Source organism: Cetorhinus maximus, chromosome 12, assembly GCF_964194155.1.
Source record: "Cetorhinus maximus chromosome 12, sCetMax3.hap1.1, whole genome shotgun sequence".
NCBI lineage: Eukaryota > Metazoa > Chordata > Chondrichthyes > Lamniformes > Cetorhinidae > Cetorhinus > Cetorhinus maximus.
The window spans coordinates 85026974-85052382 of NC_135890.1; the positions used below are offsets into that span (position 1 = coordinate 85026974).

At 43.1% G+C, this 25409-nt stretch overlaps 1 protein-coding gene across 1 annotated transcript in view; it reads right to left on the reverse strand.

Annotated features, from left to right (window-relative positions):
- Positions 1-7886: 7886 nt before the first annotated feature.
- Positions 7887-25409, reverse strand: part of fbxw8 (F-box and WD repeat domain containing 8) — a 165141-nt gene continuing 147618 nt past the window's right edge. The window contains exons 9-11 of the mRNA XM_078554028.1: positions 19419-19592; positions 13838-13954; positions 7887-8553 (exon numbers count right to left, since the gene is read on the reverse strand). Coding sequence (XP_078410154.1) covers positions 8412-8553; positions 13838-13954; positions 19419-19592 — 433 coding nt within the window. The 3' untranslated portion in view covers positions 7887-8411. The remainder of the gene's footprint in view (positions 8554-13837; positions 13955-19418; positions 19593-25409) is intronic.

Genomic DNA, 25409 nt, shown 5'->3' on the forward strand with positions numbered 1-25409 from the left:
ATGGCTTCCCTACTCCCATGATCTTGAACACAAGACCATTTCTGATTACTCCCATTAAAAATTACCTTCATCCCCTCTGTCTTTGCAAACTACTGCACCATATACAACCACCCTTTGCAAAGTCCTTGAATGTACTTGACCAAATCCATACCCATTTTCCCTGCAGTTCCCTATTTGAATCTCTCTAATCAGATTTCCACTCCCCCCACAGCACTGAACTGGCTCTGATCAAACAACATCCTCTGTGACTGTAATGCATTTCCACTCTGTAGCCTTTGACATAGTTTACCACATTACCCAACTCCAACACATCTCTATTGTCCATTTCAATGGCACTGCTATCCCTTGGTTCCATCCTTACTATCCATTTATAAGTACAGCATCTCCAGCAATGGTTTCTTTGCCTATTGTGATTCCCTGAAATCCTCTAAGGATCTATCCTTGACTTCAACTTCGTCATTTACATGCCCTTCGGCAGCGACATCTGGAGAAATATGATCAGATTCCACATATATATTACACCCTGGTCTATCTCTCCACCACTTCCCTCAAGCCTTCCACATTCTGTGTGCTGTCAGACTTCTTGTCCAAAATTCAGTTTTCCACGAGCTGTAACTTCCTCTTGTTAAACGCTGAGAAGACCAAAGCCACTGTCATTGCATACCGCTACAAACAGTACCATTGTCACTAATTCCATGTCTTCCTGGCCACAATGTCAAATTGAGCTGGACTGTTATTAACCTGAGCACTGATTCAATCCCAAGGTGACTTTTCAATTCCTTATCCTCTCCATCAAAGGCTGCCTACTTCCACCTCTGTAAAATCATCATCTCTGCCTCTGCATCAGCCAATCTGCTGCTAAAACTCTGTTCCTCTGATTCTGGCCTCTTTGTATTCTCTGTAGTGCAGTTGTGATGTTTAGCAGTGTTCTATTCCAAGCCAGGAAGTAAGTTACGAGGGAGGGGAATAGGATGCAATTTTAAAATTCAAACCACTGGACCTCAAGAGGACTAGATGCTTGTTATGGTTTTCATTCAGATATCCAGTAAGTTTAAAACAAAGTCAGAAAATTCATCAGAATAATTTTTCAAGATCAGTGTACTTTATTAGAATACTTCATTAAGAACATTTCCACAGAATCTTAATTGATGATACAATAAAAAAACATCAACCGGCAATGATTTTAGTAGGATGTCCATTGCCTGTTATAGATTAGCTGCTCACTAGTAATCTACTGTAATACAATGTTTGCTTGTTTTAATGGTTTAGTGGAAGCAGCAGACTTGGATAGCAACTGTTGATAATGATTTCTCCCCCACGTAGATTGATTTTCAATTAGAAGGCTGTATTCTGGGAGGAAAGAAGTATGAGCAATCTTAAGTTGGGATGTATGCTTTTAATCTACATTTCTTAATGGCTCACAACACAACTGTTCTATTCTAGATGGTCAATTGGGGTGGCACTGACCGTTCTTCAAGGACTCTCTTTCCCAGAACTTACCACTAATGAAGTAGTTGATTCACCTAAGCTGAAATCTTTTGTGGGTATTTACACCTGTATTTACTAGAAAAGATCCAATATTGTGAATCTCTTGTGGTGCTCACTGATCACAAGAGTAATTAGCCGTAGTTCATAAGGGACTATATGCATCTCTCTCCATTAGAGAGAGACAATTGGTTATATATAGCTTAAGGAAGGACTAACATATTCAAAACAAAAACAGAATTACCTGGAAAAACTCAGCAGGTCTGTCAGCATCGGTGGAGAAGAAAACAGTTGACGTTTCGAGTCCTCATGACCCTTCGGCAGAACTGAAGTATAGTTAGAAGAGAGGTGAAATATAAGCTGGTCTAAGGTGGGGGGCGGGGGCAGAGAGAAGTTGAGGGTGGGGTGGTTGTGGGGACAAGCAAGCAGTGATGGGAGCAGATAATCAAAAGATGTCACAGACAAAAGGATCAAAGAGGTGTTGAAGGTGGTGATATTATCTAAGAAAAGTGCTAATTAAGAATGGATGGCAGGATACTCAAGGTACAGCTCTAGTGGAGGTGGGGTAGTGTAGGTGTACAGAATTCAGTTTTCTCAGTAATGTTGCTCCTATGCTCCTTATTTCATGAGAAAGGAACAAATTATTCACCCTAAACATTCTCCAGGTAGGTCCATTTCCAAGCTAGTTATTCCAAAACTATCTGGTCCTGTATTTTGTGTTACAGATTGCTCGGATTCAACCAGTCATTCTGTTGCCTCAGAGACAAAGGACTGAATTTTTACCATTGGCTTCAGAATCCTGACATCGGTCCTGAAAGCGAATCCTGAGCCCACACTTGACAGCAGCAGGGTCATCTTGGCAATTTTAGTGCCGCCTATGGGCCCACAGTGCAGTTAAGAATGAGGGACAGGCTCCTGATGCTGCTCGTGCCAATCATAGGCTGGCAGCTCTGAGCTTCAGCAGTGTCACCGGGAGAGGTGGTTGCTGCTGAAAGAGTTTGGAGATCCTGGACTTCCTCCAGGTAAGGAAATTAAAAATAAAACTTCAGGGGGCTGAGCACTAGAGAGGAAGGTCTTCTGGGGGGTGGGGGGGAGGTGGGAAGGATCACTGGTGCCCTAGGGGCTGCTTTTCATGCTGTGTGACCACCCTCCCTCTTTGGGCCATGAAACCTCCAGTCCTAATGGTCCCTTGCTCCCCACCTCCAACCTCAGGCTGCTGCAGGAAGGTGGCAGTCTCCCCATCTGGTGGTGTGGTGGGGAGCAACCGTGTTCGCAATAAAATGCTGGCAGTCCTTTAAAATGTCACTGAATAGGCTTCTAATTATGCAAATTGGCTGCCTGCCTCTTTGGCTTCCCGTTATTTTACCGGCCCCCATGCCTCCACTCCTGCCACCCAGGGACTGGTAAAATTCTGCCCAGAATGTGAGTTCTTGGACACCTTCCCTTTCCATGTGTGGTCAGGGGTTTGACTCTCTGAGCTATCAATCACTGACTGCTCCAAATTAAGCCCATCCTCATAAACAACATGCCTTTCATGTTTAATAATGCCAGAGCAAACTACTAACAACATTGAACAAGGACTGTTTTTAATGATAGTCTATGATGTATGCTAATGATACGTAACTTTCAATGACTGCCCTCCCTAGATTTTTTCCATTGTCTTAAAAGCTACAGAAATCTACAGGAATAAACGCATCAAATTATGCCACTTGAGTTCCATGCTTGTTGGTTTAATGTTAAGAAAAGACATTGTGTGACCTAGGGAATTAACACCCTATAGACGGAATCTACCGTCACAGCAATATCATAAATTTAAAAATTCCATACATGCACTACAGTTAGTGTAAAACATTACAAACAGTAACAGACCCCAAAACTGCAGCAACCAAAGTTAATTTGAAATGACACCTCAAGTGTATTTGGAACAGGAGTTGTTTTAAATTGGCAAATTAAAAATGCAATCCTATTATTAGCCACTGCTAACAAATGTGAAGCAGTAGTTGGCAATCACTAATGTTGGGGCTTGCTCCTTATGGAAAATACTTGTCTATGACTAACATAAACTTCAGCCATATTATATCAGTTTTTTGTGTAGAGACCTAGGTCTTTACTGGAATTCCTAACTTTACTATTGCATTAATTTGAAAGAGAAGTGCACCATAAGATGCTTTCTAAATTTAACATGTAGCATTCTCTTTCTTTCCCCTCTCCACATAATGTGTTCTTTTGTTGTCAAATGTACTGTGCAGTAAATGTATTGGTGCTGTACACATTTCCTGCCACTGTGTGGTGCTTTAGTATTAGGTATGATACTATCATTATAAATTATATTACTGTACTGTCATCTAGTGGCTGGAAATAATTACTTCAATAGCACCAAACTATCTTTCAGTAAATATATATTTATCATTTTCTGCAGCGGACAGAAAATCGTCGAGCAACCATTTCATTAAATGTATTGAAAAGAATAGATGTTAGTTCCGGCAGCATGTATTACAAAGCAATGCAAACAAAAACATTTAAATACAGTTTTCAACACCTTTTGGCTAATACATATATGAAATACTGTGGTGAACTTAACCCAGCTACTCAGTTCCACTGGACATAAAAGCCCACTATATTGCATAGATCACAGACACAGTGGAGCTATTTCAAAGCTGTATTATGGTCAAAGGATTTAAGTGATGTCATAAACAGTAAGAGTGAACTTTAAGATACTTGTATTCGCTATTTGAACTGCAAGATTAGATTACAGATTAGATCACTTTGTATATGTTTTATTTGATCTATTTGGTTTTCATTTTATGTTGGGGTCAGTTTTTGTACTTTTGATAATCAGCACTCACTGACATACATTTTCCTGGATCTTGATGTATAACAACCTTCATGAGAATCAATGTGCATGGCATCATTACTGCAGTGTTACAAGAAATAGTCTGCAGCTAATTACTGCTGATTACCCATATAGTTATGTTTGTGTTAACAAAGATTAGAATTTTCCATTAATTTGAATCAAGCCATGTAAATAATCAAAGTGGGAATTTTCCTGCAAAAAAAATTATCAAATAATCTGAATTAAGCAATTTTGAATTAAGAGATCATCTCAGGAAATTCTGTATCCAGCATTGCTTATACCTTTCAGCTGTTCCATCCTCAATTAAGCTTTGCGTGAAACTGTAAATAAACATTAGCTGAAAGGGTTTCCTTTGAATGCTTGCCAAATATTTAGCTTAGTCTTGTTTTCTTTGTAACATAGCAGCACAAAAAGAATGGTTTGATAAATCCCCAGGAGTCCATCCTCTATAAAATTTCCACAGTGGCCTCCAATTCTACTGGATATATGGTAACTCTTTTAAAATAGTATTTTGAGGCAAATTTCCAGAATAAAGGAGATAGTTACAGCTTATCATTTACACCTGGAGTCATTTCAATGTGGCTTAATCCAAATTTTAAAAAAACCACAAGATCAAGAATAATTATTTTATAAGTCAGCAATACAAATATTCAATTTGTTATGGTTTTATTGACTAAATAAAATTGACAGCGTCTAGTTTGATTTTATGGGAATCATGGAAAACTTCACAGAAATGGCAGCAGAGACTGATTAATTAAAGATTGCATCAACATTTAAATAAAGATAAATCACAATGCATTAGACAACCACTATAATTATCTTTAAAACTTTCTTGATATATAATGTACAGAAAATATTTAATGCCAAATTTTGTCTAGGTTCTGCCTTTACCTATCAAGTCTAAGACTTGTTTATTCAGTAGTGCTTATGCGACTCCTCTAAATCCAGTTAAGTTCTATATCTCACACAATTCACGGCCTCTACATTGTTAAAAATGCAGCATTCTTACTTGAAAATAAAATATTTTTAGAAGATTTAATACACTTTTGAGCATAACAGCTTAACAGAAAATAAACAAAATGAACAAATTTGGGACAAATGAACAAATTAAAGGGGCAGCCTCTTAAAGGGATTCTGCAACAACAGACAAAAATACAAAGGCAACGTACAAAAATCAAATTAAAACGTGATTGTGGGGGTCAATAAAGCACCCCAGTCCTTGTGGTGCCCACCAATCACGGAAGGCCTCCAGTGTGCCGGTGGACACCGTGTGTTCCCTTTCCAGGGACACCCAGCCTGTGAACATAGCTGTGGAAAAGGGGCAGGCGGTTGGGTTGGACAACCCCCTCAACCGCCCACTGCCTGGACCTGTTGATTGTCAATTTGGCCAGGCCCATGAGCAGGCATACAAGGAGGTCCTCCTCCCTCTCCGCACCAGCTGCCCAAAGACTAGGAACGTGGGACTGAAGCACAACCAAAAATTAAGTAATAACTTTTAAAAAATAACTAGAAATGGGGTGCAGTCTACAACAACTTACACACACGTGGTCCATGGACTCCACAAGGCTGTAGAAGATTTTATGGTGAGCAAAAGTTTGGCTTTTCCTAAATTGGCAGGGCGGAGGGAAACCATTGACTGATTTAGCAACATTTAGTTCCATTATTTCTTTGGTATAACAATAATAACCCAAAGACAAGGATATCACTAGATGAACCAACAATTTCATTTATGATTTATATTTTACTCAAAAGGAGTGTCGAATGTTAACGGCTGAGGAACAAAGGGGCTGAAAATGCAATGGTACATGTCCACTTCCCAGATTGGGAAGTTCCTGATAAGCACAGTGCAGGTGGCCAGTATGAAAGGCATCAGAATCATGAGCACACACTATGCACATGGCTCATTTGGACTATGAAAGCTTTTTGAGCTAGCGGCCTCCCATTAGGTAATCACACTGTCATAGAAATTCCCATTCAGAATAGTGGCTCAAGAGGGGAGAAAACTTTTTAAAAAAAAATCCTGCTTCTTTTACCCACTGCTCCTGTACATATCACTGCCCCCACCACCCCTCACTTCCTGTGACCTACAAGCAGCCAGCAATCCGTCATTGACTCCTGCCAGTTGAGCCCTGACACATGAATGATGTGCTGGCAGCATCAGATAAACATTCAAAGACCCTGATCTTGTGTTATCGAGTGAGGTCAGCTCATTTGTGCGCAGGTACGTATCGTACCGGAGGACCCGAGGTCCCAGCAGCACTGCAGAGAGATGCATTACCAGATCCAAAATGACCCTCCACTGCCAGAAGCTTGTTATTAAAAAAACGCATCTCTACCAAAGGCTCAGTTTACAGATTGATCCGGTGCTGAGCCATTAAAGACTAGGAAGGTTCCAGTGTTGATTCCCAGTTAGTGCCCTGACCTGATTAAGACAAGCTAAAATATTCATTAATATCCCCAGGTCTGCACTAGTGAGAAATTAATTAGCCATAATATCTAGACCCCATTTTAGTCCAAGGATTCCTGCTGGAACATGGGCCAGAATTTTACGGCCCCATTGGGGCGGGGATGGGGTGGAAAATGCGTCGAGCCATTTTAAATTCCATTAGCTTTGGTGGAACGCTGCAGTAAATTTCCACCCAAGAACTTTGGTGGGTTTCAAGTGAGGGCACTATGAGACTTTTCTTAAACAGCCTGTCAACACGCACTGCCTTTGCTCACGCAACAAATATTCACTTGTACAAAGTATTCAAGGGCTGCTAATGCTGTTGAAATTGTGGCCAAGATTTAACACAGTGGCAGTGCCCCCACCCACTGGTTGGAAAGTCGAGGAGCAGGCTGCCTCCTCTTGCTCCGGAAGCCATGACTCTATTTTATGCTGTTAAGGCATTTAGTTGCCTGAAGTTGTGGCTTCACCCCCGCCTCTGAGTCACAATGTCACTCATCCAAGAGCTGCTGGTCAGTCCCAGCAATGCCACCAGGAGCTGTGGCCACTGCTGGTACTGCAGCAGCTATCAAGGGGGCCTACTGTAAAGGTAAGTGGTGTAGAGGCTTGCCAGGGTCAATCAGGCTAGCCCCAGTGAGAGGGAAGGAGGGGTTAATCATTAGGTCGGGGTGGGAACTCATCCAGCAAGGGCTGCATTTTCCACTCTCCATGGGGCACAGGGTGCCTGATCCAAGAGGGACCATCCGCCAGCACTGAGCCTGCAGGGATACCACCAAGTTTAATTGGTGACTTCCCAGTTGGCGAGGTACACACTCGCTGTTGGTAAAATACCAGCCATGGTGGGAAGGGGCCCTCACGTAGCCACTAATTCGCCACTTAAGGGCTTTATTTGGCCTAAGGGCAGGCAGGCTGCCCACTATCTACCCAGCTGGTAATAAAATACCAGTGGAGATGGGAAGGTGATGGGCACAGACCCGGCACCTCCCCACCCCCGCTCCATGTCACTCGACTTTACGCATCATGAGGCCTCTATTTCGGAATAAATTCACCTTCAGGACCTGAGTGTGGCAGTGATTTAAGCAAATAGGAAAAACACATGGCACTATTTGGGAACTTTATTGAAAGCTTAAGACAATATACTATTTGTTGAAAACAGTCTTCTGCTTTCTTTGCATTACTTGCAAAACATATCATCCTGTGAATTATGCAATCGGAGCTGAAGCCAACGTTCCTGTCCTCACATGACCATGCATGAAAACAGTTGCTCTAAAATTCATGAGAAACAATTTATAAAAGGAAGAAAAATCAAAAGAATTGGAAACATTTAAACAGAAGACAAAGTCTCCTGCTATAATCTATGTGGGAGTGCGCTGGAACTCCCGTTGAAAGCTGGCTGAAACGACTATTTTTGCCACTTTTCTTCAAAGTTTGGTGGTAAGTCCTTGGGGAATTTCAGGGCTGAGGGTCGTTTCCAGTTCAGATGTCTCTCCATTGTCCTTGATGCCTCCTTAGAGTTCTCCTGAGAAGTATTATTTCCTTACATATTGAAATGTAAGTCAATTACATTACTTTTAGAATTACTATATGACTGTAATGGAACCAATATATCCACGAGATGACAGATATTCACTTGATTTGGTCATAGGGCATTGAAAGTGCTATGTTGTAGCTGTAGCCAACATCTTCATCATATGTTGAACAACAGATTGGTAAGACAGGAGCTGATTTATCGACTGAAAAGTCGTAGACATAAATAATTCCTCGATGCCTGTAAAACAATAGCTGGTAGTTAATGATTTCAAAAGAATTGAAAAAGCTTGTTGAGCAAATACTTTGCACCTGCAAGTTGCATGTTATAATAATCAAACACATCAAATAAATCATTAACTAATGGAGGATGTTTACTTTTAAAATTAGGGCTTCTCTATAATTGTTCTTTTTGAGCATGAGTAGATTTGAAAGAGAGAAAGAGAAAGAATGGATGTGAATGTGTGTTCCTTGCGTTCGTTTCTTTTTACAATCCCTGCCAACATATTCAAGGTCGGAAATAATTAAAATTCAGAGTGAAGCTTGCACCGACTGAGGTCGATTTCGAATGCCTTCGCCTGATGTGAACTGGACATTAACGGTTTCAAAAATGGTGTTGGTAGCCTTATCTCCTCATTGACACTGGCCATGTGGCTGGCTCCATTTTGAAACAGGCCTGTTGCCAGGTGTCCAAAGCACCAGCCTGTTTCAGGCCATGAGCTCCTTTTAATGTGAAAATCAGGGTCCTATGAAGAATAATAGGAGCCTGATTTCCATTTTTGGTCAGAAATGGTCAAAAAGTGGTGAATTATTTTTGTGTGCCCTGGAGGAGTATGAGTCATAGTTTGGGCTGCTGCTGCTTGCTGTCTTGGAACCCCCAGTCTCCGTCTGCCCAGCCTTATTCTGAGGCCTCAATCTGACAAGCTGCATTGGGACGCTATTTGATGTCTTGCAGCTCATCTGCCAAATTTATATAAGACCAGAATCTCAAATCCTGCAGGCCTCTTTGCTGCCGGAACCAGCGCTCCATCGGTTGGTCACCAAAAAACCAAAATCGACCATCTACTTGACTACATGAACAATATATCTCAACCTTAACCTCAGGAGAGAACTGTATCCTGTACTGTTACTGCTGGGAATGTCCTTCTATTTCACAGAGCAGTCTCAGGGAAGCGGTGGTGTAGTGGTATTATCACTGAACTAGTAATCCAGAGGCCCAGAATAATGTTCTGGGGACCTGAGTCCGAATCCCATCATGGCAGGTGATGGAATTTGAATTCAATAAAAATCTAGAATGCAACCACTGAATTAGGGATGACCATGGGCAGAATTTTGCCCTTGGTGGGCGGGCTCGGGTGGAAAGCCGAATGCCACCCGCGATCAGCATGGCACCGCGATTTCACGCTGGCGGGCCAATTAAGTCTTGCCCAGCGTGAAAGGCAGCTTGGGAAGCTCCGAGAAGGGGCAGTTGGGGACAGGGGCAAGATGTCTGCCGGATCCAATGGCAACCTGGCAGCTGATTCAACAGCGACCCAGGCAACCCCTGGAAGGCTACCATGGAAGGACACTCAAGTCTCGATGGATTCCAGCGCGGTTGACATGACAGGCAGGAGAGCAGGTCGGCGGGACACTCCGATGAGTGTCTTGCTGCCCTCCTGGAGGAGGTGGCAGCCAGGAGGGGAAACCCTTGTCCCCAGAGACAGGAGGAGGAGGTCCTTGAACCTCACTAAAAAGGCCTGGGAGGTGGTGGCATCCAGGGTGAGCAGCCACGATGTGGTGAGGCACACATGGGTGCAGTGCTGGAAGCGCTTCAATGATCTACTGCGATCGGGAAGGGTGAGTACCATGTTGGCATGGGTCAGTGTACAGAACAGTTAAGGGCCGGCCGCCCCCCACCTTGGCCCTGAGGGGTGTTAAGAGTGTGAGTGGCAACTGTCAATGATGCCAGAGCTGGCCAAGAGGGTGAGCAAGCCCTGGCTGCGTGGACTGAGTGCCTTGTGGCTCAAGGACCACGAATTGGCTGAGCCCTGCCAGGTGGTCCTCAGCTGGGGTTGGCCAGGCTGCAATGACGATGCAGTTACAGAGTGGACTGATCAATGCTCCTCTATCCTTTCAGGAGAAGACATCCTATAACAATGTTGAGAGGTCACGGACTGGTGGGGGACCCCCACAGCTCCTAATCCTGATGCGCTCTGAGCAGGAGGCGCTGGAGCACGAGAGGCGACATGCACCTCGGTGAGGTTGGGGTGGCAGAGGAAGTTAAGAGTGCAGTGCACTGAGGTGAGAATGTCGGCCATTGCAACCATTCTAGTGTAACCTCTATATTGATGTGAGCCTTGAAACTGGAGTCCCCATTGATAATCGAAAGATGAGGGCACCATGATGCAGATATCTGTTGTCTCGCCAGGGTGCCTGGCATGCACAGTGACAGTGTGATGACGTTAACTAATGACATATTCTTCTTCTCCCTTTTAGGTTCACCCAGCTAGATGCCCGTCCATCAATGGTGAGCAGGGAGGTCCAAGGCGACTTCATGTTGGTGCGCGAGCTGCCTGTCGTCTCTGCGGGCTCCTCTCAAGGCGTTCCGGATGGCGCCAGCAGCTCCTCCGCCCCTCTGCCAGTGACCATGGCATCTGATGAGGCTGCGGCGACTGGGGAGATGCCAGCCGTGGCATTGGTCGCTCCCTCCCAGGCTCCATAGGCCAGAGAATGACTGCCAAGGTCATCAAGGCCAACAAGACAGCAGAGTGTCTCCAAGGCCAGTGCCAGCGAGGGGGGAGCCCCAAGATGTAGCACTCGCAAACATAAATGTAAAGCACCTTAAGCACAAGACGCCCTTTTCACGGGTGATATTTTGTTCCCCCATTTTGCTTTAACTTTTTTAATGGTGTGATTAAGAACACCGGTTTAAGTTTATTTCAGCTATGTTTCACATGCACAATTAAATGAGATTTTATTTTGTGCTATTGGCCTCTGTATGCTTCATTTGTTCTGTAGGTGCAGGGTAGGCCATTATGTATTGACGGACGTGTGTCTCCTGAAACTTTATTGCAAAGGCACAGATGTTGATGGCCAAGGAAATGGTCCTCTCTGGGATCGAGTATGGAAATTTCAGCCCCCGCATGTGGTGGTGGTTCTTATTTGGTTGGCTAGCTGAAGGAGCGTTGGATTAAAGCGTCCCAGGTGTCCCTGCCTCCTTGGAGGTTACCCAGGTCAGTGTCCATGCCCTCAGTGTTCTGTTCACAGTGCTCGTCCTCGGACTCACTACTGGATTCATGATCTGTGGCCTGCGCAGCTGTGTCAAGATCCTCTTCTTCTGCTGGGTCCCCTCTTGCCAGTGCCAGATTGTGCAGAGCACAACATGCAACCACTATCAATGACACGCACTCTGGGGGGTATTGCAGTGTGCCCGCTGAATTGTCCAGGCATCAGAAGCACTTCTTAAGCAGACCTATCATTTTCCGCCCTTTTGGAGGCGTGGCTCCTATTGTAACGCTGCTCAGCCTCTGTTCTTGGGTGGCGAAGAGACGTCATGAACCACATTTTCAGGGGATAGCCCTCGTCACCCAGTAGCGTCATCCGTCTACTCAGGCTGGAGCACTGAAGAGCCTTGGCACCTGGGAGTGTCTGAGGATTTAAGTGTCATGGGAGCTGCCGGGGTACCTTGCACAGACTTGCAGAATCAGCATCCTGTGATCACACACTATCTGCACGTTCATGGAGTGGAAGCCCTTCTTGTTGACAAAGGCACTCGACTCACCCGCTAGCGCCTTGATGGCAACATGTTTGCAGTCGATGGCACCCAGCAATCGCTGCAAAGCCTCTGGTTCGCTTGGCCTAGCTGGCCTCGTCTGTATGGTAATGAATGAAAGTTAATGCACGCCTGAACAGAGCTTCTGTCAACGGTTTAGGTGCAACTATGGACAGCTGATTGGAAGACTCCACACAGATTCCCCACTGAGCCCTGGAAAGAGCTGGAGGGCACAGACCTTCAGAGCCACTGGCATGAGGTGTCCACCCACACAGGTGGAGCTGATCTCAGGCCCGATCCTCTGACAAATGGAGGTCACTGTCTCCCTTGAGAGACAGAGCCTCCTTTGGCATTGCACCTTGGACTTATTGAGGTAGCTGCATTGCAGCCTGTAAACCCTGGCAGCAGGATGGCGCCGTCTTCTGTGGCCCCCTCCACCTTGGATTACCTGCTGGCCCTGCTCCCCTTGTGCCTGCGCCTCTCCTCCCACAGGTCCCTCCCCTGGAAGCTGCATTGGGATACCTGGCCTCTCCCTTCTGCCCCTCTCTTACTCCTTAGAGAAGGTGCCACCAGCAGAGACCAGAATCCCCATTCACAGCGTGAGGGAAAGCTGTCTGATACCTGGAAGAGTCCACATGATCTGAATCCTCTGGGGGCCTGGAAGGCAACAATGAGAGCTGAAATGAAGCTTGGAAATGCTCAGAATGGAGCCCTGAAGTGAGATGAAGCTGTCTAGTTCACACAATCAACCAGCAGCACATGATCTCCAAAACCCCATAGAACTCATATTGACAATGTTGCTGACCCTTCTTATCCTGCCCCTGGATGAGTTTTTGCAAATTGTGGCCTGCCCGCCTGCCTGTTTTGCCTATACGACGCTGAAAATTCGCACATGCTACGTAAACTCAGAGACAATTGGTGTGTCAAAGGCCTCAACTAGCCTGTTAATTAATGGCAGTCACGCTTCCGTCTCCCTCGCGCACCTGCCTAGTGAAATATCACGAGAGTGCGTGTTGATGTTGGCACACGCGTGTCATTTCACGCTCGAGCAGGTTGGGCGCGTACCCATCCGCCGAGCGAAAAATTCTGCTCCATGAAACCATTGTCATAAAAACCCATCTGGTTCACTTATGTCCTTTAGAGAAGGAAATCTGCCATCCTTACCTGGTCTGGCCTACATGTGACTCCAGATCCACAGCAATGTGGTTGACTCTTAAATGCCCTCTGAAATGGCCTAGCAAGTCACTCAGTCGTATCAAACCACTAAAAAGGAATGGCCCTAACAGCACTGTGGATGTACCTACACCACATGGACTGCGGCAGTTCAAGAAGGCAGCTCACCACCACCACCTTCTCAAGGGCAATTAGGGATGGGCAATAAATGCTGGCCCAGCCAGAGATGCCAAATCCCATGAACGACTAGAAAGAAAACGTCAGTGTTGTGGTTCCTGAGTAACATCACTAATTTAATACTAGTTTACTGCCAAATTAGAATTTTCATGGTTCCAATTTGCACAAACTTTGAGATGGATTAAGAAGAAAAAAGTGAATACAAAGCAGACGTTGACTCAATTTATTTGGACTTAATACAAACCTGATTCCAGACTCAAACTATTACCTGCAGTTTGATTGACACATGATACAGGTAAACTTTAATCATTATTTTTAAATGAAGATGACATAGATGATTCTATTTGGATGGGATACACAATGCTGCTCCACTTAGAGTGTTATATAGACAGAACAGCATGATCTTACTGTAGATCTGTCTTACCTACGATGAGCTGTTAAATCATCATCCATGATACTGGCTCCTCTTGGACATTTCTCATCAGGTATATTTGCTGTGACCAGCGTGTGTGCACCAAAACGTAGGTGTCGTACAGGATGCCTGGAACAGTAATTACAAGATTAGCCTGTAGCTGCAGTTGTTCTTTTCCATCAATGAATCAGAAAAAACTGTAAGTGTAAAGCATGTTAGTCAGCATCTGGAAGGATAAATTTGATCTATCTTCTTCTTTCAAATACTGATTAATCTTTTGTGCATTTTTACCATTTTCTGTTTTTATTTCAGATTTCCAGCATTTGAAATTTCTCAATTTCTTTCAGTTTGATTTTCTAAATTCTGCCTAAGAAAATTTGTACTTTTAGCAATTTAAAAAATATCGTAGCACCCCTTAATGGCTGAGCAGACCTTCCAGTGAGTGACGGAGACCTGGAAGGTGTTAGATTCAATTCAATCCATTGTCTGTACTGAACTGATCTCAGTCAAGAGGTAGTGCCAGTCTAAATGTCCTTCGAGTCCCTGGGTTAAGAATTGAAAATTGACTGTTCTCGATTGCTACCAAAGATTCCTGCTCTATATATGCACCTCTATTACAGATACAATAATGGGCTCAGATATGGTAGCATTCATTACTGTCAAGACTCAGAGTAAAAATGGCCACTCGGGCAAAGTATCACAGGGGACTCCAGTGGTTGTGGAGCATGGGGTCCATGTTACCAGGAGGATAGGGTAGAAATTTGACAAGATTGTTGGGTTCAAGTCCCACTTAAGAGCTTGGGAACATGATCTAGGTTGGCACTGATTAAATATCATTAGTGGAGCAGTACAGTAAGTCCTCACTTAAAGTTGTGGTTGTGTCTCTGAAAATTGCGACTTGAAGTGAAACAACTTTAAGCAAATCATAGTTCCCATAGGAATCAAAGTCAAAGACAGAATTAGGTCCTTCTGGACATTTTTCGCCCGGAAAAAAACAATGCACAAGTTGGAATACTGCACCAAATATGCTGTGCATTCCTAGCTGAAATAACTTGCAAAATAAAATCCACCACTAATTATAAAAGAAATACAATATACAATTAAATGAAAATTACAGTACTCACCTCAGTGCATGGTACTTTTAGATTGACCAGGCTCCATCTAGTGGCAGAAGTTGGCTGGTGCATTTAACTGCTGAAGCCCTGATTATTTGCAATAACTAATGTCTGCCATTAGATGGAGCCCAGGACTTAGTGTGAGTTCAGAAGCAAACACAGCAGGCAGCCAGAAGTCAGGAGCCACTGAACGGACTCTGAGAACTAAAGTAAGAACAGAGGCTGGGAGGCGGAGGAAGGGGGGGGGGGGGGGGGGGTTGGGAAGGGAGGGGAGGGAGGGGGGGAAGGGGGGCGGAGGGGGGGAAGGGGGGCGGAGGGGGGGGGTGCGGAAGGGTGGGCACTGGCAAGGGCAGGGGAGGCATGCGGGGGACATCGGCAAGGTGTTGGGGTGGGGGGGGGGCGCACTCATTAAGGTGGGGAGACAATCTGGGGGTGGGGGGGCGGGGGGGGAGGGGGAGTTGGCAAGGCTGGGAGGTAAAGGGGGCAGTCGGCAAGGCTGGCCAAGACAAGGCTGGGAGGTGGGGCGGGGGTGTGGGGAAGGTTGAGTCGGCAAGGCTGGGAGCGGGAAGATGAGGGTCTGAGGGCAAGGATGGAAGCACGGAGGGAAAAGTCATGTCAGCAAACTATAGTATAATGGGTTAATAGTTATGGTGATGAGTTAGTGTATATGTGATGATGTAACAGTGACATCAACAGTCACATGCTAGAGACTCTGTAGAGCAGACTGAATAGTCTGTACTCATGAGAGACTCTGTAACCTATCTTGTATATAGTGCTAATAAACCAGTTTGAAGTAACTACCTGAGTCACATCACAGTTACATGGTAAGATAGGCCACACAGCCAGCATACGAAACATGGTAGCAGAAGCGGTGACACCAATCTAGCGAAGGGTTGGTGCTATCAATGGAACACCAAGGTACGAAATTGGAAGAAACCTGATGGAAGCAGGAATCTGGAAACCTGCCTAAGAAGGGGGCAACGAACAGTCACCGTCCTTACTTTGCCCGTTTGAAAGACTCGAGGGCCCGCAGAGGTCTAAAGTGGGAGTTATGAAAGAAACACTTCCTCCGGTGTCGAGAAGCATTGGGCCTGCATGTTAAAGGGCAGAAGCACCAGGTTAGTTCATTCCTTTATGCAGTAGGATCAGTCACCAACGATGTCCTTTTGAAACAGGGGGTAGAAGAGACCTCCGCAGACTTTGAGACTGTCTAAAAGACTTCAACATGCATTTTAGTCCAAAATGAAACCTTGTAATTGAACGAGCATGGTTTAGTCAAAGGTCCCAAAAACCAGGGGAATCCATTGAATTATTTCTGACTGACTTGTATCGCCTAGCTAGTTCTTGCAGATATGGTGCATTGAAAGATGAACTTATTCGCAACCACATTATCGGAGTCCACGATGGAAAGCTCTCAGATATTTTACAGGCGATGACCTCACTCTCGATCAAGCTGTTCAGTACGCGAGACACGTCGAACTCGGATAAATCCGGGTATAATCGTCGCGACACTGAGCCTCTAGATGACTCCGTTAGCTGGGTAGGCCCAAGGGCGGCAGCCCCACCCACTCATAAGCCCACCAAAATGGGTGAAAGGACGGAAAGCTCTACAGCAGCCACCTTGAGGTGCTTATGCTGCGGCACAAAGAAGCAACACAGATGCCAAGATTGTGTTCAGAGTGGGAATACTGGACATTTCAAGTGCTTCTGTAAGTCTCTCAACTTTAATACAGGAAGACGACAATATAATATTTATGAATTATGAACTATTCAAGAAATTGGAAAAAAACGACACACAAAATTACAGAGTTTCTAAGGGAAGTAAATAGTCTTGATCAAGACTATTGGTCAGTTACAGTGAAAGTTAAAGGCTTTGACACTGACTTTAAAATTGGTATGAGAGCTGGGCTACAGTATTAGCTGATAATCTGGACTGGTTCCAATCAATATCCCTCTATCCATCAGACATTAAATTGCAAGGTCCAGGTAGCACAAATCTTTCAATAAAAGGTCAGTTAATTACCACTCATCACCACAAGGGGCAGCAGATTAATGAGTCCCTCTATGTTGTCTACAATCAAATGTGTATCCTTAATGAGTGGAGATATCTGTATACAACTGGGCATTTTGGAAAAAGATGACAACCTACAAACTGGACAACTGGATGACTTTCATGGAGGAATTCCCAAAGTCAAGTGTAGAACCAGTGGATTTTCATTCTAAAGCAGCTGCTGAGGGTAATCCATTGAGCAGTGATTCACTCTCCATCACAGGGACATCATCCACTAGACCCCAAGCAGAGACTGAGATTGTGGATCTCTCAGTTCTCTTTAAAGATATGCCGGAGGATGTGGACACAGAAGGCACTGCAGTAGCTGATGGCCATCTGCAAGAGGACCTTTTGGCCCTAGGCTCGTTCCTGGAGAAGGTAATGAGAAAGAAGCCATTGTAGCACTGAGTGATATGTTGGAAGATGAGGTCCTAGGGGTTGGTATGCTATTCAAATTTACTGCTGAAACATATGAAGTCTCTGCTTTTTTTTTGAGGAGTCAGCTGTGTTTGCTGTGGAAGAACAGCATTCATATCCTTATCCCACTGAACCTGCCAATGAGATGCCTTCCTTGTATATTGCTGGTTAACCCATGAAGAGTTGGCCGGGGGGGAAAAAAAATGCTCAATTCCACAGAGCATCACACTGCCAGGGTGTTGGTACAGCCTTTTAGCTTAGGCGCAATTAAGTTGATGCCCATGCTTCAATCTCATCAGAAAATCTTCTTCCCATTAATGATGTCCTTCACTGCAGAAGCTGAGGCCAAATCTTCAGAACTGCTACAGCTTCAGAATCCCGTACAAGAATTTTGACTTCCTGTAGTTCTGGAGATTCATTCCATTCCTGAAAATGGTGTTGTCTTATTTTATCTTCACACAGTCTTCTCATTGCCCAGGGTGGAGTAATCTTGCACTGAGGGAAGTGTGGCAATATTACCACTGCTTACGGAAAGTTAACGTTTCCAAAATGTCACCAGGAAATCATATCTTCTTCATCTCCTGCAATGTCTACAGTATTTTTGCCGTTCTTCTTCTCGTTGTCCAGACCCGTTAGAATTCCAGATCTTTAATACCTTTCTCATCCTCAATGTAGCAGTCAATGATACGGCTGTGAAAGTCTTCAGTAGAGTTGAAGATCCTTCGTCTTCTCAGGTCTATCCCCAGTGCGTTACGAGGGAGCAGAAGATTCCTGAGCAAGTCCCAATCTATTCTCCTCCAGTTCAAGAGAGTCCAAGTGTTGATGTCCGTCCATTTTCTCTCTTGGATCAGTCTTTCTTTAAAAAGATTCCATGGTCTTTACAGTTCAGCAGTCCTGAAGATCACACCCCAATTACCAGTAGATCTGGAACGCTGCTGTCCCATTTTGCCGACGATGATGTCCTTCAGAGGACAGAACAGCACCCACATGTTTCCAAGATGTCTTCCCAGAGGGCTCAGGACATAGTAGGCAAATGAATCCCTTATAACAGCGAATTGGCAGGGGAAGCAAGTGTGGGAGGGGAGGGGGTCAAAGAGTAGGAGTGGCATAGAATCTGTAACAGTAAAAGGAAATTACAGAAATGTAACATTATTAAAGAAGTTGATATGATACTTGGGGGAATGTGTAGTATAATGGGTTAATAGAATAGTTATGCTAATGAGTGATGTATATCATGATGTGACATCAGCAGTCAGGTGTTAGAGATTCTGTAGAGCAGGTGGAACAATCTGTACTCATGATAGACATACCTACTCTGTAACCTATCTTGTATATAGTGTTAATAAACCAGTTTGAAGTAACTGAGTCAGACCAAGTTACTCAAGATAAGGTAGGTCACACAACCAGCAATCAAAATACAAACAACGTTAAAGTAAAACTGGCATTGTTAAACAGATGTACTGACAGTACTTTATTAACGATATTAAAGGGAAACAACATTAAGCAAATCGACGTTAAGCGAGGACTTACCCCATTGAGGAAGAAATGGAGGTGCTGTTCTTTGCATAAGTTGCTTTTGCATGCATTAAAGAAATCATCTGGCATTACTCAAGAAGGACCAGGGAATTTTCTGGTGCCCTGGCCAATTTTCTTCATCAATCAATGCCAGCAAAACATTAACTAGCGCTGTCTAGTTATTACTGTCTCTTTGATTGTGCTGTATACATATTGCGCTTGAAAAGCAATTCGCCTAATGTGACATACTTTGAGATATGTTTGGAAGATGCGACAAGGTGCACAAACTGTAAAATTTGGAAGTGAGAAAAGGATCTTTGGCAGATTTTAGAAAACCACACCTAATACATGAGTTTGCAATTTCCTAAACAAAGCTACATTTGAATGAACAAATTGTTACAACTGAAATTTCTTTCTCGTGTGATCAATCCGAAGAAATAAATGGATGAGCAATTACCTTAAATAAAAAAAAATTCTAAGTTCAATAACGTCATACCTGGAATGCATTTCCCAGAGTTTGGTTCCCATTCGTTGTTCCCACACACAAACCAATCCCTCTTCACCGCCACTGACAATCTTCCAGTCATCCATCTGCACTGATGAAACACCCAGTTGATGGCCATAGAGTGACATCACTTCTTTACTTGTCCGAAGGTCATATACTCTCACTCTAAAAGAGAAGAGTTGACACACACTAAAATAGTGCCAAAGTGGAACACTGCATAAAGATTGATGGAAAAAGGAAACTCAAACATTTTTGTTTTTTAAACTTCAATTATTTGGGAGCAAATCCCTTTTTCATAAAATCCTCTCCTCAATTCATGAAATGTTGTAAAGGGAATACTGTACATTTCATAATTTACCCACATTTACAACACCATTAGGTGCCTCAAAATATAAATAATACCATGTTGACTAGTGAGACCATTTTATTGATATATTACATCAGATAATTTCCTGAAATACCAGTTCCACTATTGTATTTTGTAGACTACCTAAATCCTCTAGGGCAAAGCACATTTTCTAAAGGACCATAAAAAGGTACAATGAAATGTTTGTCTGAAAATATATTAATTTTAATCAAATTAATCAGTATTTGTTGCACTTAGTACAAGCAATGCTCATAAGACTGTTAAGAAAATTTGACAACGATTCAAGGCGTAATCCCCTCACCTTCTGGTTAGAATAGATTATTTAGATGTAGTTATGTTTTATGACAATTTCCTTATTTATGATTACTTATAGTGCCAATATTAAAGGCATTGTCTTACATAAAAAATGCACAATCTTCCTGCAAACAACCAAGATTAAAATAGATTTATCACTAACAGAAACTGAGTGTTATCGTCTATAAAGGAATAAGTTGGTCTCGAGTTTCTGCTGGCTACAATCAGCACAACCTGCTTGAAATTGAACAAACCGACACCAGGAGAGATGGGAAATTTTAAAAGCAAGTTACATCAAATGCAAATCGAGCTTCTGCAATCTTTACCGCTGGTTAAAAACAGATTCTGGAGTACTTTAGTGAAATAACAGAAAGGGTTGTTCAAAGTAGTACAGTAGATGTTGGTTGAATAACCCCTTTTCAAATGGATTATTTATTTACAGATATCAGCGGGATGGGTGTGCCTGTTTCTCACTGAAGTGCCTGTCTATTCTTAGTGTGATGTTTGATAAGAACGCTCTTAAATCATTTTATATAAAAGCTAACATCTTGTTTATCATGGAGGAATATGTAGAATTGCACAATTTAGTTTCCCCAGTACATCCATAAAAAAAATCCATGTAATTAAAAATAGAATTTGATTTATTCAGTCTGGTAAGTAGTGGCCCTGCACAGCATTGGCAGACCAGCTGAAGGATGATCTGTGAATATTTTGACAGCCTTGAGTGACAGTGCACCAATGCAAGAGGCTGCAGACTCCATTAACATTTGCCATGCATGGCTTTTAACTAAAAAAGCTCGGAGTCTTACAGAGTGACAGGTCGCCCTGAGTGGCTCCGTGGTGATTAGGTGAGATCCAAGCCCCGATGATGCTGCCCTGGATATTTGCCCGTGTCATCCACCCCTAAGACTAGTGTTGTTCAGTAAGCACTTTTATATTGTTTCCTGGAACTCCTGGAAAATCCTGTTCCCCAGTTGTTCAGGGACCCCAGTTTAAGAAAAACTGAGGCAGAGGACTGGAAACTCTTATTTAAAAATGTTTAATCATTGTGATAAACCCATTTTCAGCTGTATTAATAATACTGCACAAGGTTACCATTTTAAATACACCAATGAATATTTTTTTTTTCTATTTGATCCTGGGATGTGAGTATCACTGGCAAGGCCAGCATTAGTTGCCCATCCTTCATTGTCCTTGAGGTGGTGATGGGGAGCCACCTTCTAACTGAGTGGCTTGCTAGGCCATTTCAGAGGGCATTTAAGAGCCAACCACATTGCTGTGGATCTGGAGTCATGGGTAGGCCAGACGGGTAAAGGACAGCAGATTTCCTCTCCTGCAGGACGTTAATGAACCTAGCTTTTCATTCCAAGATTTTATTACTGAATTTAAATTAAATTCCACCAGCTGTCGTGGTGGGATTTAAGCTCGTGTCCCTGGAGCATTAGTGCAAGCCTCCGGATTTCTAATTCGGTAACATTACCACTATGCTACTATTTCCTACTGTAAGGAAAGAAAAACAATTATGTTCAACGACCAGTTGCGCTAGTTTACTGAAGATTTAAAATTTGTGATTATGCAGATGAAATTGGGTGGAAGCTTGGACCATAATTTTACTTCATAAAAATATCCCAATTTCAAGCACACTTTGTGCTTAGCTTTCTGACTGTGCCCAAATTGGAAATGTGACTATGTTACTGATATTTTCACTTTTTTCCCCTTTGGTTCGATTCCTCAATTATGCATTTATCCAATGTAAGAAATAGTGATTCATTGATTTAAACACCGAGTAGCATATTTTAAAGTGATGTTTAACTGGTATGTAGGAAAGTAGTCAAAATCTCCCTTCTTCAAAATACAAGTCTTCTGCACTATTCATTCCTTTGTTCTCTTTATTGTGTGATGGCCTTTTACCCAGAACCAGTAACAGTAAGGAAAATTTGTAATTACTTTAATGTTTTAAAAGGGCTTTTAAGAATTTGTATTACTTGTAAATAGACCAATTATAATTTTTGGATAATGAAGTACTAGTCCATGTGAGCTGGCAACCCTCGACCTGGTAGCAGTACCAGCAGGAAGTTAAAATACAGAGACTGTGTGGCAGACAAAGAGGGAAGACAGGAACTGGTGAGAGGAGGCGGTCAGTGAGCAGACACAGAGAGCTGGATCCCTGAGCAGTCGGAAATCACGTTTTGGACCACTGTCGCTGTATCTTTTATTTCCGAGTGTTTGAATGCGCAGAATCAGCCATTCCAGGTGGAGGTAAAAGCGGTTCTGGTAGGTCCTTGCTTCCACAACCAACCGGAGCTGAGAGTTGAGACGGTTCCGGAACGAAGTGCGCCATTGTGTAAATGATTGCATGGGCAGAATCCTGTTTATGCAGATGCTGCTCCCTGCAAAGAATTGGCCAAATCCTTGAAGGAAAGGGACTGGAATTCTGCCTAAGGACGATCGGAGCTTGGAAGAACTGTGTGGCTGAAATTCGTGCCATACAGGTGGAGTGGACCGCCTAGATCATCAGTGAGATATATCTTTGTTGCATCTACCATTGCGTGTGTAATTTAGAGTTCATACCAACGGTTATTTGCCTGTTAATTCATGTTTCATTTACATTGATTTTGATTTGTGTTAAAGTTACAAGACGTGAAACATTGTTGGTAATTCCTTCAGTTGGGGCGGGTCGTTTGGTAAATTTGGTTCACAAATGCCCACAGGGATTGAAAGAATTGTCCATAAAAGCTCAGTTGATTTGCTTCTTTGACCCTGACAAAACAGCTACACACATTAAAATACTACTTTCACTGCATAAGGTAATGTCAGAATTCCCATTCTGCATCAACAGTGAGTTAATTACAGAAATATCTGTGACTTCTAAAAATGTTGGAGGAAAAAAAATCTTGATTCTGATGCTTTGTACAACTTTATTTTAAATATATTTCTCATTTTAGTTAGCTTCATTTTCCTTTTTATGGGTTTCCTAAATCCAAATTAGGGAAGAAAAATGGAAAGCCCGTGAGGATTCTGATTCAGACAGAAACTTAAGCGGCACTTTTAACTCCAGCGCACAGTCTCAACGCAAGGAAACCTGATCTTTATTAGTGTTGCAGGTTCAAGCCACAACACAGCACCAGTTGTTAAGCTATAATTCATACTCCAGCTGGACAATGATCAGAAAAGAACACTTCTACAGTAACAGATTCCTGGAATTATAGCAAATCCACCCTCCAGAGAGGAGAGAGAGAGAGAGAGAGACTGGAACTGAAACCAGATGAAACACAACAATCGTTATGAAAAATGTCCTTTTTAAGAAAAGATTAAATAGTTCTAGTGAATCCTTTGCCATTATGTTTTATAATGGCACAAACCATTCACAAGCACCTTCTAGCAATGGCCAGAGAACACGTTTTGGCAACACTCGAGTAGAAGGGCAGCCAACCTGTGCTCCCAGGTGCAATTTCCAAGAGGGATCAGGAAAGGAGATAATCAGGAAATAAGGAGTGCAACGTAGCCAAAAAATTGTTAGTAATGAGCTCAATGAAATCAGCAGCCCATTTTACACTGCAGACTATTTTTTTTCCCCATTAACTTCAAGTTACTCTAAGTTTAAAAAAAAATCAGATTACTCTAAGATAGAATTTGTAGTATCACAGTAAACCGGTTAATAGCCAGCTACAACCTGCAAGCAAAAATTGTACTCAATGGTTGTGGATAAGTATTAGGCCTATTAACCTTCACTGTTTTCATTAAAAACCTGGAGAGTGATGTTGGGATATGATCAGCACATTTGAAGATGATACAAGTACTTATTTGAGTGTTAAGACTGTAGAGGAGTATAGTTTTCTGCAAAAGATTAGGTGCATTAGGGGAATGGGCTAAACAATGGCAAATGGCATTTAACCTAAACTAATGCAGTATGTTGCATGTAGGCAAAGCTGTTATGACCAAATCCGGAGGGGGGAATACATTCTTCTCTTTTCCACTCCTGAGGTTGGCTATAACAGAGTTTCAATTTTTAGAAAATTGAGATTTGTCAATTCAATATGTACTTGACTGTATATAAAGTTATATGAAGAAATAAGTCAGCCAGATCTCGAGTTAAGAAGTAAGGACTTGATTTTATTGCTATAAACTCACTCAGGTAAAAGTATAATAAGACTTATTAAAAAGGTAAAAACACATCCCCAATCCCACGACAAACAAAACACACACACTAGCATACGAAACAGAACAAGTTACAGGGTGGAGGAGGTGGAATTGATAAGAGTTAAGGTCCATAAGATAGAAGAAGGAAATACACATTCTGATGTTCCTTTGGTGGTCTTGAAATTTGTGTTGTCGCTGGTCTAAGCTGGTTGTTTTTCTGGAGACAGTCTCTTTTTTAAACTGTAATCCATCTTTTTGCAAAGTGGATTTTTGGGTCATCGGGTGGGCAGGCCCGGGAGCGGCTGGGAAACGGCCTGCCGCCCGCAATCAGCCCCCAACCGCGATTTCACATTGGCTGGCCAATTAATGGCCAGACAGCGTGAAAGGTGCGCTGAGAAGCTCAGTGCTGCTGGGGTGGGATCGGGAGGAGGGCAAGTACTGAAGTCTGTGCAGGCATGGTGGGAGAGCGCAATGAAAGCTCCCTGAAGGCACAGAACTGCCTCAGGGAGCTGAAGAATTTTATCAAAACTAAATATCTTGAAAATCAGAAAAAAATATCCCCACATAGGACTCTCTCACAGGAACATAAACATAATAAAAATTATATCAAAACATTTTCATCTTATTTTTACTTAATTATGGAAACCTCATCCCACCTGTGGATAAGGTTTCCTCAAAAATCCAAAGGCTACCTGGCCGATTTGCCCACCCGCCAACCTTAATAGGCCTCTTGATTATCAGCAGGTGCGCTGCTGACTCTCGTGCGCCTGCCAACCGAAATATTGCACGAGTGTGTGATGATGTTGGGACACTCGCCTGACATCATCGCATGTTATTTCACTCTCAAGCGTGTCAGGCGCGCGCCCGCACGCCGAGCGGAAAATTCTGCCCTTGAAGTTCCTTTCGATTAAAATTCTCTATCTCTGTGATATATTCCAAAAATGTAACAGAGATAGGTTCGAACTTGAGAATAGTAGGGAGAGAGATAGAGAGAGAGAGAGACAATGTTACATTCGGCAGTCCTCTTCTGAATGTTACTGGTGCCTTCTGCAGGCTCCTCTTGCTGTAACAAACAGACAAACTTACAGTCATAGCTTTTCACAACTGGAGTTCTGATAATATGATGGCTGCTATCGGCACACAATGGAGAACAATCCACGTTAACAAAAGAGTATCGATCC